We start from the raw sequence: 11,221 nt of genomic DNA, 5'->3' as shown, positions 1-11,221 counted from the left end.
CATCTTATCAGGATCATCCATATATAGTTCTGTGTGGAAGAGGACTGTGGCCACCTAAAGAAGAAGGAAAAAAAAGTCCTTAACAATTTGGATTTTGACGTTTCATTGATTGTTTTGGTCAAGAGTGGGGTCGCCTTTGTAGGCCACCGGAATGGTTCAATTACAGCCAGGAGACCATAACAACGTGACTCAGGGAGAACATGCATACTCCACTCAGTGATCATGCGGTGGAGGAGCTGCGCTTCAGCCTCGGCGTCACTCGGTGCGTCGCCACGCTGACAGACACACTGAGGAAGTGTTTTCACCGCTCGTCTGGCAGGACGTCTGCGAGAACACAGGCGGCTCCAGCGGAGTCGGTTCACCGTGGGAGCGTCAGGAGATGAACGGGACTGAGGAGGAGGAGCACTGAGGGTGTGAAGTGTCCGGGAGAGGAGCGCCAGCAGCAGCAGCCGTCCAGTGTCCACGGAGGGACCGACACACCTCGACCATCAGGACGCAAGATCGGTTCCTACATTCTTATATATTTGTGCGTTTTAGACTTCACTTTGAGAAGTCTCGACCCAGATTTTTACCGTAGCACAAACATTTTTACAGCTGGTTGTAAAGGGACACGTCTCTCCTCCTTGACAGGTGGATGTTCTCCTCATCCTGACCAGCTGATGGCAAAGGTATGTACTGTACTTACCCTGACATTTACTAAATGTATCCTGGGTGCGATGATTTGTGAGAGGAAATCGTGATTTTAAACATAGGAATATGTAGAAATCCAAAATCAGATTTACTATATTAAAAGAAACTCGTGTCAATAGGAAATGTGATGTGAAATAGTTCTGACAGCTCATAACAAGAGTCGATGGTAAAGGGCAGTGGTCTAACATGGTGCGAACATATAATTGCGCCATTGAATCTACTGTATGTTTAAAGATGTGAACAACATAGTCACAGCTCTGCTGATCAACCTTGCAGTATGAGACCTATTGTGACCAAACTATCGGGACTAACCGGAGGTCAGTTTCTGTGTGGCGTTTGCATGCCTTGCCTGTTATTGCCTGTCAGCAATTCCTCTTACAATCTAAAGATACACTTGTTTGGTGAAGTGGTGGCTTTAAATCGTCAGTAGCTGGTGATTCTGTCTTTGAGTTAGGGTTAGAGTATTTATCTGTCTGTCTATATTTAGGGTATACTCTGCTTTTCTGCCTGTATTGGCCTTGATAGGCTTCAGTCCCATATGTTCTTAGTTTTGATGAGAGTGGGCATAAAAGAAAAAAAAAAACAGTAGAGAAATGGAGAACATTTATTTGTGGGTTTTAGTGCAAGTGAATCTCACCCGTATTTCAAAACAGAGATATACTTTGTTTACAAACTGAGAAATATAAGTCAACAAACTAAATGAGTAGATTTCCCTAAAATAGTCTTGAAAGAAGTTTTTTTTGTCTGCTGCACCGAACAAGTATCAGTTTAAGATAAAATAACAAAAGAAAAAAAAATCACTTAATATCCACATTTAAGAAAAGCAAACCAAAACCACTTTTGCCTTATTTCCCATCCATCTCCAACCCACATTATCCAAATGAGGGTTGTCAGAGTCTGGACTCAATCCATGCTGACTTAGAGGGGACACAGAGTACACCCCGGACAGGTCACCACACAGCAACACACATTCAAATCTACAGCCTATTAAAAATGATCAACACAGGAAGAGCATGCACAGAAAAACCCCAAAGTCTGCTCTTACTCATCACTACAGCACTGCTTCCTTCCTATATACACCCACTGTTAATAATAGACTCTGGTGACTGTTACAAAACATTTGTAATTAAAATAAAATACTAAATTTTAACTTTTTCAACTGTTTTAGTGCTATTGAAAACACTTACAGTACCAATTAGTTTTTATACTAAAGTCTGCAATAATTACATAATGAATATGGAGTTTAGTTAAAAAAACAACAACTATCACATCATGTTTTGTGGATATTTCTGTAAATATCCTCAGTAAAGACATCCCTTTTAGTTTTATGAAGAATCCTAATGCCTCTGATAAGTTCTCTTTTATTTCTGCTGGTTCAGATGAGTTGGGCGGCCGGGACACAGTGTGTAGCCAAAGGAGACCACAGGAAAGTCAAACCTGGAGCGCTTGTGTACCACAAAGGAGACATCCTCACTATTGTTGACTCGAGCACGGTACGGTCACCCATCAGCACATTTTAGAGAAGCTGCATTGAAATAATGGAGTTCGTTTGGAGAAGTCATTGTATATAAGCGGACGCTGCTCTTTCACAGAGGAAGGGATTTTACAAGGCCCGACACAACACCACCGGAGAGGAAGGACTCATCAATTCCACCAATGTGCGTGAAAGAGAAGCTCTTCGAGTCGACCCCAGCCTCAGCCTCATGCCGTAAGACTCTTCCTCCGCTGGAGCTCACGACCAATCCTGTCAGAGGGAAGCCTGAATGTTTTGACGTCGGCCACATGCATTGTGACTGTGACACAGAAACCTGCTTGTCTCTAAATTTAGCTGCTTCTGTGAGTGACCTTAGCAACCGATCCCATGACCACAGCTGCATGGTCTGAAGTGTGGTCATGCAAACTCACATTGTAAAGATTAATCCCCACAACTTCCTTTTCTTCAAATGTTTTTGAAACATGAAGTTGGCCATGTATCTGTTAAGAGTGTGACTGAGGAGTGTATCAGCCTGATCTACTGACTGTTGTTCACAGAGACAATCTGGAAAGGAGTTTGATAGTGAGAGATTCCCCCTCACAGGGCTTGTAGAATTAGCCAAGTGGTAGCTTTTGGTTGACTGCAACACTTCCTGATATTCAAAATAGGAGGTATTATTATTAACTGCTGGTGGGATCCATAGACAAAAAAAGCATAACGCTTCTCGGGCTTGTTAAATTAAAATCAACCTGAAATATCTGGTAAATAAATTCAGCAACGGGTGCACATTTTTGCCTTGAAGTCTATTTCAATTTATTTTTTAAATCAGATGAACAGTGGTTTTACTCTCCACTCATTTTATTCAATCATGATTTCTCTTCAAATTTTGAGACGAGCAGAAGTGTCCTGGTAATAGACATCTTGATACTTCAAGGTGTACCTGCTACGTTCCCTCAATGTGAATGTGACTCGATCTGTCGTTGTCTCTCGTCAGCTGGTTTCACGGGAAGATCTCTGGTCCAGAGGCGGTGTGTAAACTCCAGCCGGCCGAGGATGGCCTCTTCCTGGTGCGAGAAAGCATTCGCCATCCTGGAGACTACGTCCTGTGTATTAGTGTCTCTGGCGAGGTCGTCCACTACCGTGTGATTTATAAAGACAACAAACTGACCATCGATAATTTGCAGTATTTCTACAATCTCATCGACATGATAGAGGTAGGAGCATTCAAACTAAAAAGACACCAACTTATCCTGAATCAAACCCCGCTGGGATTTTCACCACTGTGAATGTTTCACGTGAAAGTGATTAGAAATAGAATTAAATGACCATTTGGTTAAATGTGTTATTCAAGAAGTCTGTCTTTGTATACCTTCTTGACTGTGACTTGAGAAAAACTTTCAGGCCCAGCTTTGCCTACATCCAAGGTTCTCGGAGAAGAGAAGTGATCCGAAAAGATCAAAACTTTGTTTGCTTCAAACCGAAACACATCAGGTTTATGTCTCATAATGATTCATCCACAATACAGTTTTGTTTGTTTTGTAATACAACAGGAGAAGTATGTCGACTTGAAATTTTCCAGACATTATAGGTGAGTTGGACATTTGGTGCTGAAGCCAATTTAAACTAACATCAGTCCAAGGTCAGGTAACATCCTGGACAGGTCAACAATCATTCAGCTGACTGAGACATAGAGACATATATTCACACCTGCAGAATTAAGTGGAATCACCAGTGAACCTCATAAGCCTCTGTTCAAGCTCTTAAAGATGGTGTCGAGAAAAGAAAATCACTCTAAAATACAAACTTCACAGAGAAATGTAGCAGTCTGAGATAAAACTTGGATATTCTCACTGACGTTTGAACCACGACTCCACCATGCTACCTGCTGGAGTTCTTCCATCCATCTATTATGCAGTTTCCATCAGTGTTGGATTAGCCCACAAAGTAGAGAACAAAATTAAACTATTACTTCCTGGAGACAAGAAAAAGGAAGAGCTCACAACAACAACAGAAAATAATCTAGCAGTTGTTGAGACATTCAGGTAAAAATAGGAACTGCTACGTCATAGTGGCCGGAACTAATGTGAGGCTCTCCAAAGTTAGAAAGTCACTCTCATGGCCATATGAAGGCCAATCACTTGTGACAACTTGTGATGTGGACATTTTCCATTTGCCTGCTGTATTTATAACCAGAATGATTGTCAGCCCGAATCAGTAGAACTGACAGTCGAATTAAAATAAATGCAGTGCGTGTGCCAAAACCAAGCAGAGATGGTGAAAATTCACGAGACAGTTCCTTTTAAGGTTTATCTGTGTCTGGCTTTGTGTTTGTGCGAGGCTGCAAGGAAAGCTTGGCTGCAGTTGGGCTTGGAGATAGACACCACAGAGATGGCAGCTCTGGCTCAGAAGCATCTTATCAGCGAGCTTCAGATGGCTTCAGGCCTGAGTCACATCGGCTGAGTTACTTTTGAAGAGAAACTGAGGGAGGACCGCTGAATATTTGAGCTGAATCATGTCCTATGTGCTTCGGCTGCTCACAGCCGGTTAGCAGCAGAAATCCAGGCTGACCAAATTCACAACAGTAGCCGAGGTCGTCACTCAGTGAGGGAGTTGAATTGAGCTTTACTTTCTGTAATGACGTGAGAGAGAAAAAGAGGCTCTACAGTGACAGTAAGGAGGGGCTCTACACTGCGTGAGATGCATATCGGTTTCACTCTCTTTTCGAATCAAACCACAAGTCGCACCACTGTCTTCAAAAAGCTTCCTGATTGCTTTAGAAACTTTCTGTAGACGGCAGGTAGACTTTGACAAGCTTTATTGAGAGACACTGTGAAGAGATTGAGAAAAGAATTTCATTCTATATTGATATGAGGATCCAAACACTTTATGTTTGTGATAAGTTTGACACACTCATCAGCTCAAACAGAAACCAGGTATAATCACAGCAGTGGGGATGACAGAAATGAATACTACAATTTTCTATACAGTATGCATGGTCTTTGTGTGTGTTCATCTTTGCAGTTCTACTCGAAGAATAAAGGCTCAATTGCTACAACTCTGCTGAAGCCGAAACAGAAACAAGGAACCAAGTCTGCTGAATTGGAGCTATCTAAAAGTGAGTGTGACGTCATGATGTGTTTCCTAAAACTGTTTCTGTGGGATAAAACACGGCATCACAATAAGTTTTTCATGTTTAATACGGCTCACAGTCAGTGATCTCCAGTGCTTTAGGATATCTTTAGCAAATGATCAAAGTTAAGTTAAGCGTCATGGATCTGTAATCTCCAGCTGGATGGTTACTGGACATCTCAAAACTGAAGTGGGGAGCGAAAATTGGCGAAGGGGAATTTGGAGGTGAGTCCCCCTCTTTTTTTTCTGTGTTTTTATTCTCAGAGCAAACTTACAAGAAAGCAGACTAATGAGCATGGCACATTATAATTCATCAGTAAGGATATGAATGTCTGATTCTCCACCCTCCAGCTGTGTATGAAGGAGAGTATATTGGCCAGAGGGTGGCAGTGAAGACCATTAAATGTGACGTAACAGCTCAGGCCTTCCTGCAGGAGACCACAGTCATGACGTGAGTCCAAGTATATTCACTCTGTTGTAATGTTTCCTCATTTCTACCTCCTGTCTGAACAGTGACAAAGTCTGTTTTATTTTCAGTTACTTCTCTCAATTCTCAATTCTCAATTCTCAATGCTGTCTCTACATCCGCTGTTAATTCACACTCCTGTTTTTATATGTGAATTCACTTTTAACAGGAAGTTACAACATAAAAACCTGGTGCGGTTGTTGGGGGTCATCCTTCACAAAGGCCTTCATATTGTAACAGAGCTCATGACTAAGGTGAACTTTAATGACGTCCATCCATCCATCCATCCATCCATCCATCCATCCATCCATCCATCCATCCATCCATCCATCCATCCATCCATCCATCCATCCATCCATCCATCCATCCATCCATCGGACAGGACTAACAGATAGACTCACAGTCACCTACAAACACATTTACATCTTTGAACAACTTCACCAATCGAATGAACTGGAAGCTGGAGTAGCTTTCCTGGTAAACAAAATCCATGCATGTGCGAAGAAAAACATCTGGACCGAGTCCAACATGACATGAGTGTTCTTGTGGGGCAGCAGTGCTGACCGCTACACACTGTGCCACTATCACAACATTAGTGCAACATGATGTGATGAAAAAAAAAAAAAAAATGTAGCCCGTCTTATGTGACAGTTTTCAAAATATGAGTTGCCGCTTGATTGTGGAGTCTGTCCCTTGTAAACTGAAATTGGATGAAGACTACTGCCACCTTGAGGTGGATAACGCTGGTACAGAAGATGCGTTAGATCACATTGGCCTGTGCTTCTGTTTTTGCAGGGAAATCTTGTTAACTTTCTTCGGACTCGGGGGCGTACAGTTGTCAATAAAACTCAGCTACTTCGCTTTGCTCTGTGAGTTTCAACATTTGCTTTTAAATAATTTGATGTAATGGATGGCAATGTCTAACTCACCTGTGTGCACAGCATTTCACTGTATGTTGTGCTCCTCTGTTTGGCATATTTGTGTGTGTGTGTGTGCTTGTGCATGCTTGCTGCCAGTGATGTGTGTGAAGGAATGGAGTACCTGGAATCCAAGAAGCTGGTTCACAGAGACTTGGCAGCGCGTAATGTCCTGGTCTCTGACGACAGGGTCGCAAAAGTCAGTGACTTTGGACTGACCAAAGTCGACTCCAAAGTGTCCGACAAAGCCAAACTGCCCATCAAATGGACCGCGCCTGAAGCTCTGAAGAAAGAGGTTGGTTTATTGTGTATATTTGTGAAGTGATGTCTTTAAAATAGGAAACAGAGAACATGAAGACAGACATAAACAATATGCACATTTATTGACACATTATAACTTTTTAAATTCAGTTATTCAGTGTACACTATAACAAAAAAAATAAATTCATAATCAGAAAGCAGCAGAGATGGAAAGGATACTGAAAATCTGTACTTAAGTGCTACTACTATTTCTGTGCTTACAAAGTCCTCAGTACCAATAAATATCACTATAAAAACATAATTTATTGATTGTGAGATGTTTGTTTTTTCTTGTGAACAGCAGGCATTCAATTCTACCTGTTAAACCAATTTTCCTCAAATGAACACTATAGTGATAAAAGTTTGGCTATTTGTTTTTTGTAAACAAATGTAAAAACAAAAGTGGGATTTATTCATTAAAACAATAAACTGATTTACTACAAAAATTGTCTAAATACTTGAATATGAATTCAAATTGTGGGCTCACTCAGTGGGAAATATAAGTAAAATTACACACTTGAAAGATGATTAATAAAAGTGCAAGTACCCAAAAACACTAGTTAATGACAAAAGCAATGATCTCTGTTGGCTCTTCTTGCCGTTGTTTAACATCTTTACAGAGGGTGTCCTTTTTGAAAGCCGCTCAATTTACTTATTTGTCCATACATTTGTTTGCAGAAGTTCTCAACAAAGTCAGATGTTTGGAGTTATGGCGTTCTTCTGTGGGAGATCTTCTCATATGGCCGACAGCCTTACCCCAAGATGGTATGTAACTGCAGAAAATGTGACATGTTAGTGTATCTGTGTTTGTACGTGGTTGTGTGGGAGCGCACAGAGGAGCTTGGCAGATATGCTTCATCTTTGTCATTAAGCCCATTAAAAATCTTTTTTCCAGTTGTCAGATGAATTACCAAAAAGAACAAAACGGAAACAAAAAAAACAAAACATGTCTTATGCATGTGGGACTGTTTTTCTCTCTCTGCAGTTCTAACCAGTAGATAACCAGAGAGCACCTTCTTATCTGATTGTTAGCAATAGTGGTCTTCTTTTCCTGTGTGTGTGTGTGTGTGTGTGTGTGTGTGTGTGTGTGTGTGTGTGTGTGTGTGTGTGTGTGTGTGTGTGTGTGTGTGTGTGTGTGTGTGTGTGTGTGTTTGCCCTGTGATGGTGGCGACCTGTCCAGGTTGTGTCCTGCCCTCGCCCACAGTTAGCCGAGATTGGCTCCAACACCCTGTGACACTGAACAGGATAACAGTATAGAAGATGGATGGATGGAAGACGTGCTGAGTTTGTTGTGCAACTCTGCTACCGTGTCAAGTCAGGATCGGCTTCTCTGTTACGCTATTATGTGGTGTGTGGGTGTGTGTGTGTGTGTGTGTGTGTGTGTGTGTGTGTGTGTCAGTGGAAAAGCAGCCAGGGATAGTGGTCAGATTTGTCACTTGACCGTCATCAGTGGATTGACTTAAAGAGTCTGAGCAGGAAGTAACTTCAGGACATGGTTGTGCGTCAATGAGGAAGGAGGTTTAACAGAGCTGGTCTCACAATAATCAGGTCACTGTGTAATTTGACCCGACAACATGCTGAAATAATGTCACTACCTAATTCAGTTAGTTGGTAACTCATGTATTCAATGAACTTTGTAATGTAGGAGGAGGAAGTGATTCTTAATCTGTGCAGCAGACGTCAGAGGAGGTGGTTGCTTGTGGGTAGATGCAGGACTCATTGTGGTTCGATCTTGCTGACAGTAGTAGATTGACTCTGAAGTGGAAGAAATTGCTGTGCTCCAACACAGTTTTCTTTGGAACAGCTGCTTTCTTAGGTGTAATCTGTGGTCTCTGACCACTGAGGTGATTTGTCTTTTGGCCAACAGTTCATTGAAGACAAAAGTTTCATCGGGATCAGGCAGGCTTAAGTACAGGATCAGTTAGTACCACATAGTCCGAGTGTCTGCTTTGCACCTTACTCCAGGTGACATGTTTTTAAACAATTACCTACCAATTACTGCCTGTTTAACATATACTGTACACACGGGTATTTCTGTGGAATGAGAAACCACACAGGTTTATATACTGCGAGAGAAGAAAGTCAGTCACTATGGCTCTCTCTCTCTCTCTCTCTCTCTATCTCTCTATCTCTCGCTCTCTCTGTACAATGGTTATTTTAATATTCTATGACATTAACACGACACTAACCTACAGGCCATGACAATATTAACACTTTAAAATGATTTGTTACTAGGTGAAAGTGAATCAGATAAATGAATTAAATATATATGTTGAATATTATACGCTTTCTTTTATAGCTGGAGCTTTTCTTGGTGTTTGCCAAAACGTTGATGTTAGAAACATGTACCAGCCTGTGTGATTGAAAACGGAACCCTGTGAAAACTGTGACACATCAGTTACTTTGTCCGTCTCTGCTGGGCTGTAGTCTCTGGTGGAGGTGAAGGAAAGAGTCGAGGGGGGTTATCGTATGGCGGCTCCAGAGGACTGTCCACCCGGCGTTTACTCCTTGATGAGGCTCTGCTGGGAGCAGGAGCCTCGCAGGAGGCCTGGCTTCCCCAAGCTGAGGGACAAACTTGAGCGAGAGATGACCGAGCTTCGACCAGGCATTCCATTGGAGCACCGGGAAGACGTCACTTCAGGATCTGCTTTCTAATCTCGAGTTTTCAGGTTCCAGCAGCATGGAAAAGCAGCATCAGCTGTTGGTGAGTTAAAACATACAACAATACCCCCCCCTTCTGATTTCTGGTGGATATTTAAAACTGCCTGCCGACCACCTGAACTGGTTATTTGTATTATTCTGGGAAAACATCAGTTGGTTAACGTCGATCATTATGTGATACAGAAGAGGATGAAGATGCAAAATCACTGGACTCCTGAACGTATGTTGCTCTTTGGAGAACAGCTGAGCAGAAATGTGTCAGTCAGTCTTACACGCTATGGCTTCCTACGTTGGACTTGTGTTTCTGTGGATGTTCATGCCTCTGTGTTGACCTGAACTGAATTATTAAAAAAAACAACACAAAATACAAACTTTCACATCCAACAAGAATATATCTCTGAGCATGGATTAGTTCGCAGACATGAGTGTTTCCAAGAAAAGGAATCTCAATTATTCAAGTGATCTCTTGATTGCTCCTTCATGCCACGACCACGGTCATACTAGAGGATTTAAGCAAATGTTGCAACAACGATTACATGGATTGAAGTTCGATACAAGCATTTTGTTTTTCATTCCTTCAAGATATCAATTCCACCAACTTTTGGTTGTGGAGTTATACTTTTTGTGACCATTGCTTTTTTTTGTGAGTCATATTTTTTGTGACTCCTCTGGACCATTGCTTTTGCATTGAACTTGTATACATTAAAAAAAAGATGTTCCACCAATTGTCAAATGATGCTCATGCTGTAAACGACCACAAAACTAATGATAAGCCAATAAAACACACATACCGTTTAACATGCTTTGGCCAAAAGGCAGCAGTGTCAAAACTTATGGCAAAGCAACCAAAACCAGCCTGTCGCAGAAGTCAAATCGTGTGTTAATGCTGTTTCTATTCTAGTCATTTCAGTCAGATTATCTTATATAATTCAACAATGAGAGATCATTAATGCTGCAGTGGAAGGTAGAGACCTTATATCAAGTGATTTCATGTTTGCATTAAAGCCACTTGGGGAATTTGTGAAAATCACGCAAGCTGTAATCTGTAGAAATCATTTTGCCCTGAGAAGTTAAATGCCAAATGTGGAGTAAATGTCATTGGCAGAGAAAAAAAGGTTTTGTATATTGTTCCAATTTTTATTGGAAAATCTGTTTATGATTTACTCGTCCATCTTTACACAAAAACAATGGAAAACATTTGAAGTTGTCAGTATTTATACCTTATTATAGTAATTGAATCGGACTGGCTCCAGTATGATACAACTGGATTTTATGCGGCCCCTGAACTAAAGTTAGTTTCACACCCCTGCCATAAAGGGTTGGCTGTAATTTCTGCATTGCCAGAGCCCGGTACACCTTTGTGTAAAACTATGAGGATATGAGCAGGCAAGTTTTCATGAAGACTTATGTTAAGCACAGATAAGCTGGGCTGAGAGCTGCAGGCATGAGACGGGCTGCAGCATTGTTGGCTTTTGTTTCCTGGGATTTGTTGACTATAATAAAATATATAACATCTTAAGTACTTTCATAAAATAGAATGATAAAAAGTGATTGTGAGCAGCAGGAGGGTATTTTAGAAATAGC

The 11,221-nt window shown here is 41.4% G+C and overlaps 1 protein-coding gene across 2 annotated transcripts; it reads left to right on the top strand.

The window, feature by feature from the left end:
* The first annotated feature begins 257 nt into the window (after positions 1-257).
* matk (megakaryocyte-associated tyrosine kinase) lies at positions 258-10,817 on the top strand. 2 transcript variants are annotated; one of them, XM_080474166.1, is made up of 13 exons: positions 258-526; positions 631-668; positions 2,070-2,183; positions 2,283-2,398; positions 3,159-3,378; positions 5,186-5,279; positions 5,453-5,518; positions 5,645-5,744; positions 5,929-6,013; positions 6,555-6,628; positions 6,776-6,971; positions 7,655-7,741; positions 9,404-10,817. In XM_080474166.1, exons 2-13 carry the CDS (start codon positions 660-662, stop codon positions 9,629-9,631), a joined length of 1,389 nt encoding a protein of 462 aa, XP_080330292.1. In that variant the 5' UTR covers positions 258-526; positions 631-659; the 3' UTR covers positions 9,632-10,817. The 2 variants fall into 2 exon arrangements, with proteins under 2 accessions (XP_080330292.1, XP_080330293.1); XM_080474167.1 differs by having other exon boundaries at positions 281-504; positions 9,404-10,367.
* Positions 10,818-11,221: the final 404 nt, after the last annotated feature.

The sequence above is a fragment of the Lipophrys pholis genome, assembly GCF_963383615.2.
Source record: "Lipophrys pholis genome assembly, chromosome: 10".
Classification (NCBI taxonomy): domain Eukaryota; kingdom Metazoa; phylum Chordata; class Actinopteri; order Blenniiformes; family Blenniidae; genus Lipophrys; species Lipophrys pholis.
The sequence above is the reverse complement of the archived record's forward strand: the minus strand, read 5'-3'. Positions and strand labels throughout refer to the sequence as shown.

Bases quoted from the DNA above. Each gene is read 5' to 3' on its own strand.
- matk (XM_080474166.1), top strand. The intron at 2,184-2,282 runs GTACGGTCACCC...GCTCTTTCACAG, and splicing joins CTATTGTTGACTCGAGCACG to AGGAAGGGATTTTACAAGGC. The intron at 5,745-5,928 runs GTGAGTCCAAGT...CACTTTTAACAG, and splicing joins CAGGAGACCACAGTCATGAC to GAAGTTACAACATAAAAACC.